General features: G+C 35.2%; 2 protein-coding genes across 4 annotated transcripts in view; one reads left to right on the top strand and one right to left on the bottom strand.

Annotated features, from left to right (window-relative positions):
* The window catches only part of LOC148942199 (oplophorus-luciferin 2-monooxygenase non-catalytic subunit-like), a 34,655-nt gene extending 26,073 nt beyond the window's left edge, over positions 1 to 8,582 (bottom strand). The window contains exon 1 of one of the 2 annotated variants that reach the window (XM_089102866.1): positions 8,447 to 8,582. The gene's annotated coding sequence lies outside the window, so the exon portion shown is untranslated. Of the gene's footprint in view, positions 1 to 7,015; positions 7,118 to 8,446 lie in introns of those variants that run through there. The other variant, XM_089102867.1, reaches the window with a different exon arrangement.
* Positions 1 to 21,274, top strand: part of LOC148942198 (protein HID1) — a 116,232-nt gene that overhangs the window by 90,969 nt on the left and 3,989 nt on the right. For both annotated transcript variants that reach the window (XM_089102864.1, XM_089102865.1), the window contains exons 14-15: positions 11,909 to 12,105; positions 20,370 to 20,528. In XM_089102864.1, coding sequence (XP_088958990.1) covers positions 11,909 to 12,105; positions 20,370 to 20,528 — 356 coding nt within the window. The remainder of the gene's footprint in view (positions 1 to 11,908; positions 12,106 to 20,369; positions 20,529 to 21,274) is intronic.

A 21,274-nucleotide genomic window follows, 5' to 3' on the forward strand; every position in this document is an offset into this window, starting at 1 on the left:
TGAATTTCTCTGGTCTATCATACGAGAATAGGACCTTCACTAAATTTTTCTATCTGCTGAATCAAATGCCTGTTTATGATCTATAAAACTGAGGACTAAAGAGGTCTATTGATTTGGACACTTCTCATTTGTTAATCTAAAAATGTTCTAAAATTTGTTAATCTAATAGTTTGGTCGTTGTATTCTCTCTTCTTCCTAAAACCCTGCAGTTCTTCTCTTAAAGCTTTTTCTACAGTATCTCTTAGTCTATTAAGTATCGTCATCCCAAGTAATTAAGCTAATACCTCTGCACTAACCACACTAACGCTTTTTATCTGTCTTAAATATTTTGGAAGGCCACAGTGCCTTTCCATGACGCACAGATAACAGTTCAAATAGGGATAAATCCTTTTATTAGAAAGTGAAAACAGTTTTTGTCAGGGTTTTTAGGGTCTAATAAAAGGAGTTGAACTCTTATCTCTACTTCACCTCTCTTATAAAAGGATTTAATTAAAGTTTTCATAAAATCACTAAAAATCATATTATACTAAAAATCATATTATATTATCATATTATACGCATCTGAGACATTATTATTGTTCAGTCCTGTTATTTCTAGTCCATTCTCGTAAAATTAATCTTCCTTCATGTCAAAATAGTTGAAATATTTCATTCTTTTCTGTATCCTTTCAGTTTTACATCGTATCATGGTTTACCAAATTCTCAAACTGTTCCTTTGATATGTCCCTCATATATTTTCTTATCGCTAATTGAGGACCCGTTTTATATTGAAACTTGTTATTTTTTTTAAATTAGTTTCTCATTTTCGCAATATATACAAGAAATGTTACACAAAGATCTCAGTCTAATAAAGGTGATGAAACGAAAGAATTTAACATAAGCTTCATTAAAATAGGGCAATTGAGAATACGTTTTCTGCACTTTTACTTAATATATAACACGTACTGTACGTATTACTATTATTAATGTTAATATTACGTATTACTATTACGCATTACGTATACTATACGTATTTTACGTAATATTTTACTCAAATACGTTTTACTTCACGCTCCCTTAAGTTTTTCTAAGAGATACGTGCAGTTTTGAAACATGGATAAAGAGTCCAAGGTGTGTGATATAGCTGGAATCTTTGAGATGCTACAGGCAGAAAATCAAATAATTTTTAAGAGAACGAGAGAAAAATATTAAATATTTTTTTATTAGGCAGTTTTTTGTAAACAGTTTTTTTTACGACGTAGGTATTTTTGAAGACCACACTGCCTTTCCATGGCGTATAAATAACAGTTCAATTGGGAAGATCCTTTTATTCGACAGTGAAATACAAAAATTTCTCTGGATATTTCGGTCAAATATGTAGTGGCCGTCTTTAGCAGATAAAAGGATTTTCCCTTTTGAGCTGTTATTTAAACATTTTTTAGATTTCACTCACTAAGGGGGCTGGGAGGGGGAACATACAAGAGGGGATTTTAAACCTCTGGCTAATGTTTTGACCTGGGAGATTACAGTGGCACCCTTTTTATGTTTTTCAGCCTTCCCACTCTAGAAATGGCACTGAAAGCTGCTATTTTTGGTCTCGTGGCCCTTTACGATGTGGTTACTAGAAAAAATTATTAAAAGCACGTAGATATGAGCAGTAGCTTTTAAATGAGTCATTAAATGTATCTCGAAGGAGACACATCGCACAGTGCCTCCTTTTTGCTATCCATCCAGAAAAGTGTTTGTATCTAAAGATGGAAGGGGGGCTTAGAACCTCAGCTCTAGGGTTTTAGGAAATTAATAATTAAATGGTTATCTTAGAATTTGCATAAGCCGTCATTTTCGCCCTCTTTGAGCAATAATTGATGTTTTGTGTTGCGAAACGGCACTAGTTAATATATTTCCGCTAATATAAGCCCTCTCTCAATATTCTATAACCGTTTATTCGATGCAATTTTATGTGGGAAAAAATTAAACAAAATGAGGGAGAGAGATTAGTGCCACCTATGCAAAAAGTGAGCCTCTTCGTTATTCAAGGTGACGAACTGCAAGTCTTCAGTATAGGATTTTCGACTGCTCTGCTGACCTGAATTTTAGCTCCTTGACTTTATTAAAAGGAACTTTTTTAGCTTTTGCACTCTTTTGCGCAGCTTTAAAAACCTGGAAAATCTTTTGGATAACAACTTTTTTGCTTTAATAAGCCGTCACAAAAGTGCCAGAGACAAGGGAATATTTAACCCCTGAAATGATGTTCAGTCGCATTATGAATTGAGTCAGCTTCTTGAATGAATAAATACCCAGTCTGACAATACTCCATTGTGACAACCTGAACATATGGAGATTTTCTCAGTGTTTAAAATCAGGCAACTCCTGATATTGTTCCTGTTTTGTGAAACACAATTATTAGATCATGAAAGGAAATCCTGAGCCTGCAAATGACCAGAAAAGATTCGTGCTGACATAGAAGGCATGGGACTAGGACTGTCATTGCCAGTCCTTACTCTAATCAACTCTAATCATAAAGAGCACGGTCTTTTTTTTTATCCTGGTTGCAGCGGTAGCTAGCAGCCTAGTAAGAGATGATTACGTTCCATAGTAAAAAAAAAAAAAAAAAAAAAAAGCCCATAACTCCTTAAAATAATCAGATCGAAACGCAATGTACACTATTAGAATCACCTTGTCCGAAACCCCTATATAGGAAACTTTCAGCTCCTTGGCTGGAATAACGAGGAAAATTCATTGGCTTGAAAAACATGAAAAGTGGCTCTAAGCATGATATTCTGCACCAACAGCATCTTTTTTTTCCGTGTTTTTGTTTTTTCTTCTTCTTTCTCCGCAGCTAGTGGAGCACCAGAACATCATAGAGAGCTGTTTAATAGCTCATTTTAAAGGAAATTGATGTACTTGTAATTAACAAAAACATAATTGATGAAGATTTGTAATTAACAATAATAATTTTAAAAATAGAAAACAATTTTCAAGAAAAACGACATTTTTGCATAACGCTGGATAGCAAATGAAATTAACATTATCTTGAAAACGAAGATCAAAATAGTACATTTAACATTATAAAAAGTATGTAGATATAGTTGTATAAAATGCAGTATTTTTTTTAGGGTTTTAACAAAAAATCTTATTTCTCAATTGAAACTAGAATAAATCTTGAAAATTTTTTATATAATAATTTTATTTCATCTGTCGCTTCAAAGTTAAAATTGTCTCCTGGAACCAAACTTTTTTGGGCTTAACTCCTAAATTGCGCATCTCTATAAAGTTGTGCTATATTTCCATAGAATATAAAATTCAAAATATTATTTTATTTTAGTTTTTTATATAGTAAAGAACCAACTCTAGCCCATGGTAACAGAAATAACAAATTTAAATTTGATTAAGACCCTAGTTATGGTTAGAAATATGGTAATATAGTCGAGGAGACATTAGGCTTTAGTTCTTGAGACAATTTTGATCAGCTATTCAGTAAATTTCATCGGTATCATGGATACAAAGATAGCTGAAATCTAGTAAAGAAAAAACCACAGCACATATTTGGCTTACTTAGCTGCCTTATTCTCTGAGTTTCGTCTCTTACTATTCTAAATAAAAAAAAAAACCTTGGGCTTTTTTGTTTGCAATTATCTTTGAATTACATAAAGGATCGATATAGTTAATAATATTCAGTATGGTTGCAACTGTAGCTGTATCCTAGTAAAAGGCGAACTGCTGCCCATAATAACCGAAAGTTAATAAATGTGTTTTGAAAAAAAACTGCCTAATGGAAAAAAAATTCCATCTGACATTGTATGCCAAGAAAAGGCTCAAATTATCTGCGGTTAGAAGACAAGCGACAATGAGTTTCCATATATAGAAGCCTGCCGCGTGCCGAGAGCTTTAATTCACATTATTATTGCCTTCAATGACTTTTTGAAGGAGTTTGACTCAGTCCACAGAGACTCACTATGGAGAATAATACAATATTAGGGATTCGCAGACACGATTGTCCGTATGATTGTCACGCTATACGATAACCAGTTATAAGCTGTACGGACTGATGATGGGGACCTTACTGAATGATTCAGTGTCAAGTCTGGTGTTCGCCAAGGATATACAACTCTGATGTTCGTCAAACATACAACTTCCCATGTGGAATCCATATTTGTTAAGACGGGTTTCCTTTTCATCTGTCTACCGCAGAACCACTGTGAAATGGTAGTGATTCATCTTCCTTCTATTAAATAAACAAGAAGCAATTCCTTTTAGTACCGTAATGCAAACACATTTTCTAAGTCAAAGGGCTAGAGCAGTCAGGAACGGTGGACACGAATGTAAAGAGTGCAACATCAAGCAGTTGTTTAGTTGTCGAACGATTTGTTTCATAGATTGTATTTACAGTCTTAATATAAATGTCAGAAATTGGTTTAAGAAAAGAAGGGAAAGTACACACCCTTTTAACTCGGGAATAAGAAACGTACGATGGAATTAATTACTGTAAAAAGGATTTTCAGAATTGGCCCAGGAAAAATGTGTTTAAGCTTTCTTAGAATTCCAAGATTTCTGCATGCAAGATATCTTCATTTTAATCAAAACAACATGGTACTTATAAGATAGATTTTTATCACAAATGATGCCTAAGAAATGCACATGGCCGTCGTTTAGTCTACCATTAGAGCCTTTGGATAGATGAATTTTAGATTGTTGAGGATAAACCATTGATACACGAGAAAAACAAAATTAAATTTACAAACATTTAGAGGAAAGAAGTTCTTGTCCAACCAAGGCAAACAGGGTCACTCTCGAACATATCCACCAAGTTTGTATTTGTTACCGTGAATGTCCGAAATCTGGTTGATGTCGACATTCACTGGTGAATGTCCGAAATTCCTTTTTTTCTGCTTGGACTCAATTAGCTTTGCGAGTTAGCTTTTTCAGTCTTACGCAAGCTATGACGGTAGTAAAGTTAAGTTATGTTATATTCATTTAGGCTAGGCTAAGTTAGATTAGGTTAAATTTGATTATAAACATCAGAAATCAGAAACATCTCCTTGAAATAAATTCAAGGAGAAAAAAAAGTATCTCGGACATTCACGGTAATATATCCACTATTTAACAAGTCTTCGTTCTCCCAGAAGTAACAAGGGTGCTATAATCAGCCAAAATGACACGAGAATCGAAAGAAGAGAAGCTACGATTTGTGAATCGACCCTTGAGTGACATTATGGTCAACTTCTGAAGGGAAATGAAAAATCGGATTAATAAAGATAATTCTACAGAACGCGTAAGATTTAAACGAAAGAAACGCACTACGTCTTGTGACGAAATGAGAAATTGTAGAGAAAAGAATAAAATGGGTTGTCAAATCAAAAGCTTTACAAATATCCAGAAATAAAGCAGGAGGAACTAAAAGAGAGTTTAGCACAAATTGAAGTTTGTTCCTCAGAAATGCATAAGCCTTCTTGCATGCTTTTGCAATCATTCATACTTGCAGTTCAACGATGTGTTCGAAACCAAATTGAAAATTATGGGGAAAAAATCTTTAAAGGTTAGAAAAATATTGAGAGGAGAAAACATTGCCTTTTCAAAATTTTGTTAAACGTAGGCGTCAGAGATTTGCCCTGTAGTTAGGCTCCATTTATGGTTAGTAGTTCAGGTTCCATTTTATGGAAGGCTGAGGCGATGTCATGCTAGAAAGAATTCAGAGGTATATTCGGATTCTATGCAAAAAGTTGTGCCTGAAAGTTTAACTCATTTTTGGCCTGTGATAACTAATACGACATTCATGCTCTTAGGCGAATGAGATCCAAATATGTTCCAAAAACATGAACTACATTTAAAGGCTCCAGACAAGACCGAAATAGTAGCTTTGACAAATATTAGGATAAGGCGAGCTCCTTTTGCTTTGAAAATATATGAACACCTAATCCCTTGAAAAGACAGGTGAAATATCTTGGGATAATATTACAGAAGAGGAAGCACAGAAAGCTGCAGCTTTCCTCACCCATTTCCAGCGGATGGTGGGAAAGAACCAAGACTTAGCTCAAAATAGGACTGTGTACCTACATATGATTGTAATCAGACTGATTCTGTTGTGAAGCAGTAGTGTCGATTCACGAAAATATGGGGGGGGGGTAAAATGTATTTTCAAAATCTTCGGGGGACAATTTCGCTGTTTTCGGTATTTATAACAAAAACACTAAAGAAAGAGTGTTTTTCAATAAAAATGAAAAAGAGATACTTTTTAAAATCAAGAGGAAGGGAAAATCCAAGGGATGAGCACTTCCCCCCCCCTCCCCCGCCCAAATATCATTGAAAGGCCACGGCATCTATGGAGGTAATTAATAATTAAATGTCAAAAGATTGATAGAAAAGTAAGACTGGGTAACATGGGATATTACCAGCTCCTCGGAAATATACATATTAATAAAATAAAAGCAGCATTTGCAGATTCCTTAATTAATGCTCTTTCCAAATATCACAATCGTGTTTCTGACAATACATTCCTCCCCTCTGAGGGCCCGAGATATAGCCCTAAATAATATATTTCTGTATTGTTTGAAATTTCTCTATGCTTCGCTTTTCGTTGAAACGAATTTTTTGCCCCATCAAAAGCCCTCACCTCATTTGATTGCAAAAGAATCTGAGATCTGGTGGATATTAAATATTACTTTAAAGGGATTTAAAGATGTTAATGACAATGAAAAGAAACATGATAATCTTATGAATAGAAACATATTAGAAAGTAAGAACTTCATTATTTTATTTTACTCTGTTAGTTTTGTTTATATCTAGGGGCTATATCTGAGACCATCAGGGAAGGAGGTCCATCGTCACAAAAACTACCAGAATATTTGGAGAGTATTAAACAAGTAATTTAATATTATAACATTATTTTCTAAGCATGATTTTGAGGGACCGCTAATATCCCCTTGTACCTGGAATGAAAGAATGATCACAGATTGACGTTTGACAACGCACTGAAACTAAAATAAAAGAATAAACATGAAAAAAAAGTATTTGAAAAATACCTGAAAAAAAAATATACCTGAAAACTACCAGAATATTTGGAAAGAACATTCAACAAGGAATTTAATATTATAACGTTATTTTCTAAGCATGATTTTGAGGGACCGCTAATATCCCCTTGTACCTGGAATGAAAGAATGAACACTAGAATGACGTTTGACAACGCACTGAAACTAAAATAAAAGAATAAAAAGCTGAAAAAAAAAGTACTTGAAAAATACCTGAAGAAAAAAATATACCTGAAAACTACCAGAATATTTGGAAAGAGCATTCAACAAGGAATTTAATATTATAACTTTATTTTCTAAGCATGATTTTGAGGGACCGCTAATATCCCCTTGTACCTGGAATGAAAGAATGAACACTAGAATGACGTTTGACAACGCACTGAAACTAAAATAAAAGAATATACCTGAAAAAAAAAAATATACCTGAAAACTACCAGAATATTTGGAAAGAACATTCAACAAGGAATTTAATATTATAACGTTATTTTCTAAGCATGATTTTGAGGGACCGCTAATATCCCCTTGTACCTGGAATGAAAGAATGATCACTAGAATGACGTTTGACAACGCACTGAAACTAAAATAAAAGAATAAAAAGCTGAAAAAAAAAGTACTTGAAAAATACCTGAAGAAAAAAATATACCTGAAAACTACCAGAATATTTGGAAAGAGCATTCAACAAGGAATTTAATATTATAACATTATTTTCTAAGCATGATTTTGAGGGACCGCTAATATCCCCTTGTACCTGGAATGAAAGAATGATCACAGATTGACGTTTGACAACGCACTGAAACTAAAATAAAAGAATATACCTGAAAAAAAAGTATTTGAAAAATACCTGAAAAAAAAATATACCTGAAAACTACCAGAATATTTGGAAAGAACATTCAACAAGGAATTTAATATTATAACCTTATTTTCTAAGCATGATTTTGAGGGACCGCTAATATCCCCTTGTACCTGGAATGAAAGAATGATCACTAGAATGACGTTTGACAACGCACTGAAACTAAAATAAAAGAATAAAAAGCTGAAAAAAAAAGTACTTGAAAAATACCTGAAGAAAAAAATATACCTGAAAACTACCAGAATATTTGGAAAGAGCATTCAACAAGGAATTTAATATTATAACATTATTTTCTAAGCATGATTTTGAGGGACCGCTAATATCCCCTTGTAACTGGAATGAAAGAATGAACACTAGAATGACGTTTGACAACGCACTGAAACTAAAATAAAAGAATATACCTGAAAAAAAAAAATATACCTGAAAACTACCAGAATATTTAGAAAGAGCATTCAACAAGGAATTTAATATTATAACGTTATTTTCTGAGCATGATTTTGAGGCACCGCTAATATCCCCTTGTATCTGGGATGAAAGAATGATCACAGAATGACGTTTGACAATGCACTGAAACCAAAATAAAAGAACATACCTGAAAAAAAAAATGTCCGGCCTTTTAATAATTTACAGTGCTTCTTAATCTCTCTAACTGAGGCTAGAAAAGTGTAGCTATGTTTATTCTATTAATCCTAGCACGAGCTGTCTGTTGAAACTGTCTGTTTTAAGCATGTGTTTCATTTGAGTTATCTAAGAGTTGTATGGCCGCTTATCTAATGTTACTCGGGTTCGGTTTGCTGCCAAATTCATCTTGTATTAATTGGGTTCTTTCTTGGACATTTTCAAGCAAATGTATTAGGCACTAGATCGCTTCCAGTACACTAGTTGCGACGGAAAAGTGTCAGGTAAGGAAATGGAATTGTAGGGACAAAGTTTTGCATTTTTTTTTCCAGGCTTGTGAACATAAATTTATTGCTTTGATGGTAGAGGGGCAAAAATAGTAAAACATGAAAATTATTTAAAAAATGGTAAAAGTCATGAGACTTTGGTATAAAGTATCCCACCCCCAACCCCTCGTATTATCCATGAATATTAATACTGTTGCCAAATTTGATTGACATTCTAAAATACAATCCAAATTGTCGTTGCCAAATGTCTGAGTTCATTGGATTGTTGTGTTTGCCGTTATAAATATAGATCTTGACGCTAAGGATTTTTTTTTGGTGTTTTTTTTTATTTAAAATTTTGCTTTTCGTTGTTTTTTTTTTTTTTTTTTTTTTTTTTGTGGTTTTATACATATTTTCGTGTTTTTGGGGGACGGCTGCAGCATGTTTGAAGTTCATTTCAGCTTAGTTACATGCAAACTTTTTCTGGAGATAGTTCATTATAGGTTAGATAGTAATCTAACCCCCCCCCCCCACATGCAAAATTGAGCAGCCACAGATAAAGTACAAAATAGGTACCCCAAAATGTTGATCAGATGTCTTAAAGGGCGACAAAATGACCAGACATCAAAAACAGTTTTAGGACAGGGACTGGTTGGTCTCTAATTGCTTTAGACTTATAAAAAAGGACTAGAACGCTCAATTTCCGATTGAATGATAATCCTCCACCACTAGGGGAAGGCTGGGGATGGGGAAGGGACAGCCCCACTCCTGTACGGAACAAGTTCTGCTAATTTTGGGGTTTAATATTACTCTTTACTTTCACAATAATAGTGTAGACCAGAAATATTCCCAGAAATCGAGAGGGATGCGAAATGGAGTGGATGTGACAGTTTATTTTTTATTTAATTACCAATGGTATTTTTGGAAAAAATACTTCGTTGATATTTTTGGCCATGTTTAGGAGTATGAACATGGAATTTCTCACTAAAAAAAATACCAATTCCCCAGAAAGATATTGAGCATTGTTTAAGATAGGAAAAAAGCAATAGATCAAAATAGAGTAGATCCGCCTAATATCAATTCTACCTACGTAACCACCCCACCTCCGTCCCTTCCCTAGAACTAATTCTGTACTTACATGGAGACTAAATGAGAGTTAAATGTTTTGGCATTAAAATGCAGCCTTTGAGGTATCTGCCCCCCTCCATGGTTTATACGACCACTCTTCCCATAAAAACCTTATATCTTAGCAATAGGCAACTTGCATAGCTTGCAACCCTTGCTCCGGGGCTGGGAAGGGGGCTTTCGAACCCGGGGGCATGGGTATTTGACCTTGGACAAATTTGAACAAAATGGCTATCTTAAAATTTGACCGGATGTGTTGAGGATAATGGGGGAATTTTCCGTGGGGGACCGCAGGGAGGCCTAGACCCGCTTTATTGACCTGTTTACAGTTCAGCAGAATCTTCCTTGAAGACGATTAGTTGGTTGGAATGTAGATAAAGGGGTTTTAGAGGCATGCGCTGAGACGGTTGTCCCCTGACCGTATACGATAACACTGTATTCTAACTTCGTTCTATGTTTAAAATTGAATTAAAAAAACATTTTTTTTCAACTGAAAGTAAGGAGCAACATCAAAACTTAAAACGAACAGAAATTATTACGTATATGATGGGGTTCACCCCCTCGTGATTACCTTACTTCTCATTTTGAAGTTCGAAATTTCTTTCAACTCTGGAAGAAAGAACCATTAATCACAAAGGCCGGTTAATCAGGATAGACAGTCCTTTTGAAATTACTATAAAACTTTAGCGTAAAGAGCGTGATATTGACGAGGGCATACCCCCTCATGTACGTAATAATTTCTGTTCGTTTTAATTTTTAATGTTGCTCCTTACTTTCAGTTGAAAATTGTTTTTTTCTTATTTAATTTCTGATCGTTTTTTAAATAATGCTGGGAAATCCATTACCCCTTTCATAGAAATATCCCTTCCCCTATGAGAACATCCTCCATTGAAAGTTCCTCCCACGTAACCCCCCTCCTCTGACCCCTCTCCTCGCCAGAAAAAATCCCTCCTGAAAAAGTCTGTATGCTTCCCAATAACCAATAGTAGGCTATATGTAAACAATGGGCAAAGTTCATAACTTGCAGCCCTTCCCCTGGGGACTGTGGGGGATTAAGTCATCCTGAAACACATATTTATTACATTTTCGACTATGCTGAACAAAATGGCTATCTCAAAATTTTGATCAGGTAACTTTGGGAAAAAAAAAAGCGTGGGAGGGGGCCTAGTTGCCCTCCAGTTTTTTGTTCACTTAAAAAGGGCGCTAGAACTTTTAATTTTCTTTCGAATAAGCCCTCTCGTGATATTCTAGGACCAATGAATCGAAACGATCACCCCTGGAAAAAAAAAAAACGCATCCGTGATCTTTCTTCTGGCAAAAAATACCAAATTTCACATTTTTGAAAATAGGAGCTTGAAACCTCTACAGTAGGGTTTTCCGATACGCTGAATCTGATGGTTTGATTTTCATTAAGATTTTATCACTTTTAGGGGGTGTTTCCGTCTTTTTTCGAAAATAAGGCAATTTTTTCAGGCTCCTAACTTTGGATGGGTAAGACTGAACTTGATGAACTTAAATATTTGAAATCAGAATAAAAATCCGATTCTTTTGGTGTATCTACTGGTACCAAATTCCATTTTTTAGACTTTCGGTTACTATTGAGCCGGGTCGCTTCTTACTTACAGTTCGTTACCACGAACTGTTTGATTTTTCCATAGTAGCCTATAACAGTAGAAAAACATCAATTCATGATTTTTCACATTATTGTGTTTCTTTGTTTTGCTTAATCCTTGGTGCAAAAATATTTTGTCAGAAAATGAAATCCTGAATATTATGCTTTGGTGAAAGCAGGGCTGTGTGAAAATATGACTCTCCTTTCTCTCTCTCTCTCTCTCTCTCTCTCTCTCTCTCTCTCTCTCTCTCTCTCTCTCTCTCTCTCTCTCTCTCTCTCTCTCTCTCTCTCTCTCTCTCTCCCTCTCCCTCTCTCGTTATCACTTTTTCTCCCCCTCCCCCTCCTTTCTCTTTCAGCCTCACTCTCCACCTATTAAACGCTAAAACTTGCTTATTACTATAATAATAAAACAAAAAAAAAACTTTTTGGACAGCCAGTTAAGTTTGAGAGGATGCCAGACAGGTCACCATCAGTCTCATCAGCCAGAAGCCAGACAAGTTCCGTTCTAAGCCAGTCTTGGCAGCCTACCCCACAATGGGTCCTTGGATGGAAGAAAAAACTCCCACTTCAGACGATCATGAGAATGCTGCAAGTCTTAGTGCCTCAAGTGGAAAAAATTTGCATTGACAAGTAAGTATAGTTTTATTTGTAAATCTGGTTTGCCTGTTATTCGCTAAAATATTCTCTTTTAATGAGCTAGGTTCATTGGGACATAGTCCCTTATTCACCTACAACGACATTCTTGGCAGAAATTGGCGCAATATGACACAAGCATTATCGCTTGTGTTGATCCTCCCATAACTCATTGCATAAACATGTATTTTTATGACGATCAATGTTTTCCACTGAATTTTGTATAAACAGGCTCGGAACCATGAGAAAGGTGGTAGACGACTAAAACCTCAGAAGCCATGATTGGGGGAAATTCCAGAAACGTTGAATGGCGTTATGGTTTTTATTCTTTCGTCACCCGAGTTTCACCATTTTTGGATTTTGAGTTCAAACCGCGAGACGGTAACTACATCAGGAAAACCAAAATTGCCCAGTTGTTTATGATGGAAAACCTTGGCGAAGTAAAGGCTGAAGGTTCGAACTGCTGAGCGACGCTGAGCACTCCGGTTCTCGTAAAGGGTTGGGGAGTGGGATTTTGTCGCTTTATTGATGAAAAGTTTGGTTCTACTTCGCCATCATGCTGCTTTGAGAAACCCTGATTCGTAAGAACTGCTTATAACAAAAGGAATCATCAATTCTAGATTTTAGTGCCTTACCTTAGTTCCTCCAGAGGAACACAAGGAGTCATTGGATGGCCTCTGATTTTCCTCGGGTGGGCTGCTACGTGGATATCCCCTCGTTCTGGGATGAGGCTCGTCTGAAGCACTTTTTCCTCACATTCATACGCCCTGCGTGGCATGTTCTTTAGTCTCTCTCGGTGACGGGCCCTTCCGATTGCCAGTAGAAGAGTATATTTGGAAGTCTGTGATTTGACTTGCGAAGCAAAAGTCCTAGGTATTGCCACCTTTGTTGTCTCACAACCGAGGTGATGCCTGGCTGACCTGTGCGGGTATGAATCTTGTCGTCGCTAACATGGTACCTCCGAATGATCCTTAGGATCTGACGAGCTTTTTTTCAAACGCGCCAAGGCGTCTCGTCTGTCATGCACTTAAATTTAGGCATTTTGTAGAGGAACTCAGAACTGATTGAACATCAAAACTTTAGTGAGATTTCATTTTTCTGATTACGGGGAAAGTGTATGTGCATTCGTTGATGAGCAGAATTTCAAGGAGAATAAATTTGAAATATTAGTTTTTTTTAAGAACGTAAAAATTGACTTTAAAATTACAATAACCATCAGTTTTTCTTTTTATGAGGTGGGCTGTTCATGCTTTTTCTCCCCCCCCCCCCCTATCCTAAAGTTTCATTCCTTTTTGTCTCAATAGTTCAATAGTTTTTGTCTCAAAGAAAAACTGTTCTAAACAAGAGATCACACATTGGGCTGCTGTCATACTTTGTAAGAACTACTACTACTAACACCTAACCGTAGCACCAAGCCGCCTTAGGCTAACACAGGTACGCATGCTCATCCTCTGTCCCAATCTATTCAAAGCCTCCCTCTTTACACCCTCCCAGAAGTTTTGAAAATTCCTTTTAATTAAATAGGTTAAGGAACATATTGCGCCTCGCGTTCCTACTCTTTGTTGTAGAGTGAAATATTTCTTTTAAAAAGTTTTTGATAATTTTGTATGATTTTCCTTCTCACAGTCTTTATTCGAGATATCCCATGTAAATATCTATTAGTGAAAGAGCCTAAGAAATATATAGAGACAGCTTTTCAAACTAACAGACGACAAATTTCCAGTCTTCTGTGTACAGCAGCATAATGTAAAAATGTTTACTGAATTAGGTTCTTCACATACTAGTAGATATCAAGTCTATTTTATATGATTTTTAGCTACCGCAAAATGTAACTTAATGTATTTAGTGAGGCACCCTTTGAAGCTAGCAGCCGTTAAATTGCCAGTCTGCCACGTGCAACAGAGTAAGGTAAAAAAAATTTCTGATTATGACGATCACTCAAATTTGGATTTGCTCCGATTTATTTAAGTCATTTTATTTATTTATTTATTTATTTATTCAGTCAGTATTTGTGTTTCGGAGTAACACGACTGCTTTCACTGCTGTTATTTTTTCTCGTGATCAGCAGCCTGTAGTTACGAAGTGATAAGAGTTTCAAACTCGAATGTTTTTCCTGGGTATGGGAATCGTGAAAAGTGCCGGGAAAATTCCACTGAAGTTTTTAAGTTTCCAAATTTGAACAAAAAACCTTTTGTTTCCTCATGACGTATATGGTGTTAAAAAAAAACTATCCTAGCTTGGAAAGTAAGCTTTCTGAACAATTTTTTGTCGTAGTTTTGCAGATAATTAAATTATAACTCTGAGAGCTGGAGAATAATTTTTAATATCTCTTCTAGATTTCTTAGAAATAATTCCGGAAAAGTCGATCTCTAATGCCGAATCTAATTTTTGGGCTGTTTTCTGAAATTTGTTTTTTTTCCTCCTGTATTTCAATCGAGTAATATTATGAAGAGAAAGTAAGGTGAAATGTACTTTCTTTTGTACAAAATTGTTTGTTCACTTAGAAATAAATTCCAAAGTTGTCATGACACATCAAATTGTCTTTGTTAACTTTTGTTCTAGACAGGGTAGAATTATTTTCCGAGGCGGATAGACAGCCCTTGATCTTCTAAGAACTGGAGTCTGACAGTAATTTTCCTAAAATAAAACCCCCTACTGTGACTTTCTATTTCGAAGTTTTTATCTTCCAAATTCCCTACATCTATTTAAGTAAAACGAAAAAAAAGACCGTCAGTTTAATATACATATACTGATATTTATTCCTTAAAATCTTAATAATTTTTGATTTATTAAATTTAAAAAAATTAAAACATTTAAAATGTATTTTGTTTTCAGTAAAGCGCGAATTATGTTCTGGTTTTGAGAAGGCATGGGGGTTGTCAGCTATACTCGTGTTGATTTTTGCTCGTTTTGAGTTTGACTCAATTATTTATTGTAATTTCTATTGGTTTTGAGTTTCATTTATTTATTGATTGTGATTTGTGGTAGTTTTACGCTTGGAAGTTTATTTGACTTTATTTCCTTTTTTTGCTTAGTAGAGTTTTTTACTTTTCTTTGAAAAACTTGTTTTATGTAAACAAAATTTCAGATTAATTTATGTTCGTTTTTTATTGACATAGTCTTTTCCATGGAAAAAACATAATATCTTATATCTTTTCGGGGTTTTTTTTTCTATAATAATCCATAGTTTGGCTTGCTATTTGTATTTTGGAGAAACTTTTTCAACAATTTTTAATCCTGAAACAAATAGTAGTGTTTAATTTAAGTTTAGACCTCATCAAGTTGACCTGAAAAATGAAACTTAATATCACTCCCAAAAGATTCTCTCTATGCCCTTTGACATCCTGGATACAATTACACTTTTTTGATTGATTTAAATTGTAAGAGCAGAAGTGGCCATAATAGTAGCCCTGAAAGTTTCAAATGAATACCGCCAGTCATTCTCGATATATTACCGAGGTTTTTTATTGGCAACCATACGCACAGTACCTTTTAATTTAGTTTTATTGCATAATGGGCCAGTTTCATAATTGTGGGGGATTGACATACCCAATATCCATAGGGACATAGCTGCTGGACTGGTCTACTATGCCGAACAAAATGGCTGTCTCAAAATTTTGACTGGATGTGTTCGGAAAATGAATGGGCTTGGGAGGGTTGCTGCTTGCCCTCCAATTTCCTTTTACTCTTGAAAAGGGCACTAGAATTTTTAATCTTGAATCGAAATAGCTCCTTTAAAAGTTTCCCTGATATTTCTAGGTATTATAGAGCGGCGATGCCTATGATATTGCTTATATGCCCTTTTGAAAACCTGCATGCATATGGTTTTTTCGTTTAATTGATATTCCCCCTAAACGCTCCCTTAAAGTTTCATCTTAATACCCTTAGCGTCATTAGTTACAGCAGCTGTAGTGGTAGTATTAATAAAAATATGTATTGTCTTTTGGTGATTTGAACATAATTCTCATCAAGTTCTGGAAATTTCAACTTAATAGAACTAGCCGTTGTTATGACATTACTGATATATCCTTTCGATAATCTTTATATTTATATACTTTTGTGATTTTTATCTTTATTTGCTTAGCCTTACAAGTAGTTGCAATAGAAGTAGAAGTTGAAGTAGCAGCAGTAGTGGTAGTAGTAAATGTAGCAACGGTAGTAGCATTAGTATTAGCTTGTACATATTGCCTGGTGGTCAATTTATATTCCCCTTTAAGAATTTTCTGAAAGTTCAAAATGAATCCTCACATCCATTCTTGAGATATGCTCTTTTGACCATGTGCGTGTACATAGCGTCTTTTGATTTATTTCATAATTTTCCCTCGATATTTTAAATACATTACTGTGTTTGTGGTAGCAGTAGTGGAAGCAGTAGTAGTGGTGGTAGTTGTAGCATTAGTAGTAGAGTACAAATATTACCTTTTTGGTCAATTGATCATCTCCCATATCATTTCCTGAAAGTTCCAAATTAATATACTCAGTCATTCCTGAGTTGCGCCCTCTTGACAACAGATATTCACATAACATGTTTTGATTTAGTTTAGCACTCCCCCCAAAATTCTATGAAAGGCTCACCTGAATTCCTTTTGTCTTTTTGGAAAGTAAAGGTCAAACATGCCTACATTTCTCAATAACATATACTATATGTAGGGAGTGAACGAATTTCCTAACTTACAGCCCTTGTACTGGGTGCTGTGAGGGGGTCGACGTCCCCAAAGACATAATTAGAGGATTTCTCAACAATGCTGAAGAAAGTAGACGTCTCAATTTTTTAATTGCTTTGAAAAATGATGGTCGTGGGAGGAGGGGGGGGGGGCTGGTTGCCCTCAATTAACTTTTGACTCTTAAAAAGAAAACTGTAACTTCCAATTTCCAATCAAATGAGCCCTATCCAAAGTTTATACAACCACCCATTCGATAAAACCTGATATGCCTTCAGGGCATAACTTACAACCTTTGCCCCTTGGTTCTGGGGGGCTATTTCAACCCCGAAGGCCTTTTTATATGATCTTTAGATTATTTTGAACAAAATGGTTAACTAAAAAGTTCTACTTAGTGTATTTGGGGAAAACAAGACGTGGGGGGTGGTTTGTTGCACTCCGGTTATTTGTGACTCTAAAAAAGTACACTAGAACTTCTAATATCCAATTGAATGAGCCACATCCAAAGTTTATACGGCCACTCTTTCCACAAAAACCTTAAATAGTAATGAGCAACTAATATAACTTCCAGCACTTGCCCTTAGGGTCGTGGGGGGAGTTGTCATCCGCAAAGTCATAATTACTGGACCTTTCAAATATGCTTAACGAAATAGTTATCTCAAACATTTTATTGGATTTGTTTGGGGAATTGATTGATGAGGGAGGTGGAGCCGGTTGCCCTCCAATCTCTTTCGACTATTGAAAAGGCACTAAACTTTCAATTTCCAATCCAATGACCCTCCTCCGCATGGACCACCCCTTCCATGAAAAACGTATATGCCCCCGGGGCGTAACTTACAGCCCTTGCCCTGAGGGTTCGGGGAGAGGGGGTAATCTTCGAAGAGACAATTACTGGAGCTTTCAACTACGCTGAACAAAATGGCTATTTCAAATTTTTTACTGGATGTTGTTGGGGAAATGATGGGCGTGGGGGGATTGGTTGCCCTTCAATCACTTTCGACTATTAGAAAGAGCATTAGCCCTTTCAATTCCCAATCAAATGAGCCCCTTTTGAAGTTTTTACGACAAATCCTTCTATACAAAGTGTCCTGGTCTAAAGAAACATCACTCTTTACTTAGACAGCGCTATTGCACAGCCTATGAAATGTTCTAGCTGCGCAGCTAAATTTTTTAGAAATAAAAAAAAAAAACAGAATAATAATAAAACTTCATACGATCTCTTCGGTAATTTAAGCAAAATTTCCAGATCTTTCATAAACTTTTTGGGAAATAACACCGTAAATCCTGATTTTGAAACAAAATCTGTTTATTTTTTTAATTGTTTCTTAAACAATTTTTTATTTTGATATTGACTGTATTTTAAACGTCTAATACCATGAAAAGTAAGCAATGAGACATGTGCTCTTAAGTATCCGAAAATGGATTGTGCACTAAGAAATAGTTTCCAACTTCCAACGTAGATACACAGAACTTGATCTTCTAAGAACATGAGCTTACATTCGTTTTCAAACAATAAAATTCCTTTTTTGACCTTTTGTATTTTAAAGTGGATTTTGCGAATCCCCTATATTTTATCTAAGTAAAATTTCCTTGCTTCGAAGCTTAAATTCTTAGAAATCTAATCACTTTGAATACTGATAGAACTTCATATCCTCTCCTCGACAGTCTAAGCCAAACTTTCGTATATCTCACAAATTTTTCGTAAATAATACCAGAAATGCTGATTTGGCTCCGATTTTTTTTTTTCCAAAATTTCTGATTTTGATGTTTTGTTATATTTTAGATGTTTAATGCCATGAAAAGAAAACAAGAAGACATACACTCTTCTGTATCCAAAATTAATCTTACAGTAAAAAATAAAGTGAACCATTTCATTACCGGCAAATTGTCGACTAAGTCGCCAAATGGACTTCTGTCGAGTCAATTGTATTTGGTTTGCACTGATAGTTTTATATAAGGCTGGATTATCCAAAGTATTTTTAAGCCCTTATACCAGCACCATTTGGAACTGGTAGTTGACACATTTCAAATATGCCGCGTGCGGCAACACAATGTTTGGATGATGAAATTTAAATCTTGGTCTACTCCATTGAATCAAACCAAATGGAATCAAATGGCAAGGTAATACTCCTAGACTTAGATTATGCAGATGATCTGAAAGTCCTAGATAAAAATATTAACAAAACGTATTAACAAAAATATTAACTGAATTTTTCGAAGTTGTGAGAGTTCAGGGTGCAAAAACAGGTTTGAAAAACAATGTAAAGAAGACTAAGTCACTTAGACTAGGAATAAATGCCTCATATGAGTGTCCTGATAAATCTTATCAAAATAAATGAATTTCTGGAAGTTATGAGAGTTCAGGGTGCCAAAACAGGTTTGAAAAGAATTTTTAGTAGACTAAGTCCTTACACTAGGAATAAATGCCTCTGGACAGCTAATGTTGGGTAAACAGAAGATCGATTAAGGGAATAGCTGTACTTGCCTATTACAATTAGTATTACTTTTAGTAAAGATGGTGCTTGCAGTGAAAGAAGTAAAAAACAGAATATCCAAAGCGTATGTAGTTTTCTCAGAGTTGAAAAAAGTTCGTGAAAATCCTAGGATAAGTTTGCGAACCAAGGTTAGAATATTGGTAGCTATGGAAGAATATGGTTCTAAAGCGTTGGTATTTCAAAAATCAGAGGAAGTTTTTTCGTGAAATATCCTCCAGGGGAATTGTTTAAAGATAGCTTTAGTTACCTGTTTGACCGACCATATGTCAAACAACAAGCTTTATGGAAGATGTGGTCCGATCCCACTTTCTGGGTGATCATGAAAGACAAGTTAGGATGGCTAAGACACGTCTCACGAATGAAGATGACGTATTTTCAAAGATTAAGCTTTTCATACATTGATCCGGGGCCAAACGACAAGTAGGTCGTCCCAAAACAGAATGGAAAGAGGTCATATTGAAGGCTTTAAAGGAAATCGGAACTTCATGGGAGGTAGAAAAAAGGGAAGTTTTGAATAGATTAGGACGGAGGATGAGCATGTGCAGCTGTGTAGGCTTCAAAATTTATGAACCTTAGAAAATATTAGGGGATTTTAATGCAAATTTAAGGTTTTTGCGCCCTTTTTAATTTACAAAAGCGATTATCTCACACCATTGTGGCTTTGTCTGGCATTCGGTGTCTCAATGCCATAATTTAGACCACAGAGGGCTAAAATATTATCGACTAAAAACTTTGCGATTTTGAATCTATTTAAAGCCGTCGAAGCGCTGTCTATTCTGCCTTCTAGTTTAAGAAGCTGTAATCCTGCAGGATGACGTACCCGCCTTGGAAGGTAATTATAAAATGTGATACAATTCTTTCTCAAATGAAAATAAAAGTGACACTACAACTTAAAACGAACAAAAAACATCGAGTAAATGAAGTGGGGTGACTTTAGATTAAATACTTAGAGGTTCCGGGGGGTGGGGTGAATCCCTTCATGTCCAAGATAATTTCTGTTCGTTTTCAACATAAATTTTGCGCTTTATTTTCACTTAAGTTTTTTATGTTTTAGTTGTTTTGTTTTTTTTAGATTACCGCGTTTTATTTAATGTGTTACTTCCAGGGGTTTGACGGATGAAAGTGAAATATTGAAGTTTCTCCAGCACGGAACTCTTGTGGGACTCCTTCCAGTACCACATCCTATTCTTATCAGAAAATATCAAGCAAATAGTGGCACGGCTGCTTGGTTCAGGACATATATGTGGGGTGTTATTTACTTAAGGTTTGTACTTTTCTTCTATATGTGGGGTACTATTTACTTAAGGTTTGTACTTTTCTTCTATAGGTGGGGTGTTATTTACTTAAGGTTTGTACTTTTCTTCTATATGTGGGGTACTATTTACTTAAGGTGTGTACTTTTCTTCTTTTTTTATATATTTGCTATAAGATGAGAAGGGCCGAACGAAATAAATCAAACCAGTGCCGGTTTTTTAATCATTCAGTTCTCTTTTTTTACCTTATCACTCTCTTATTTTTTAGTTTAAGTTAACCTTTAAAAAAGAATTCATTTAATAGACTCCAGTTATCGTTGAAACTATGTTGCGAAAGCCGTTCCAAGTTATTTTTTCTTGGACGGCAAGCACAGTAGCACAGTAGCACAATAAGCACAGTAAGGAAAATATAGATAATCTTGCACAAAAGCAAGGCGCTTAGAAATTGTTTAAAACAGCATAGTCCAAGACAGCGCCTTTCATTTTGATAGTGGCTGAGTCGAATTAGATTGCACCGTCCTCTAATATAAAGCACACCACAAATAACTGAGGACATACTACTAGTCAAAAAGTAAAAATTGGGTCGATATATTCTCTTCCTTTCCTAAAAGAAATACTGTTCTTCTCTTAAAAGTTTATCTAGGCATCTCTTTGTCTAATTAAATAAAAAAAAAGTTTTTCAACTGAAAGTAAGGAGCAACATCAAAACTTAAAACGCACAGAAATTATTACGTATATAAAGTGGGTTGCTCCTCAA

This window comes from Artemia sp. Qi Xiang Cuo, chromosome 17 (assembly GCF_049724085.1).
Source record: "Artemia sp. Qi Xiang Cuo chromosome 17, ASM4972408v1, whole genome shotgun sequence".
NCBI lineage: Eukaryota > Metazoa > Arthropoda > Branchiopoda > Anostraca > Artemiidae > Artemia > Artemia sp. Qi Xiang Cuo.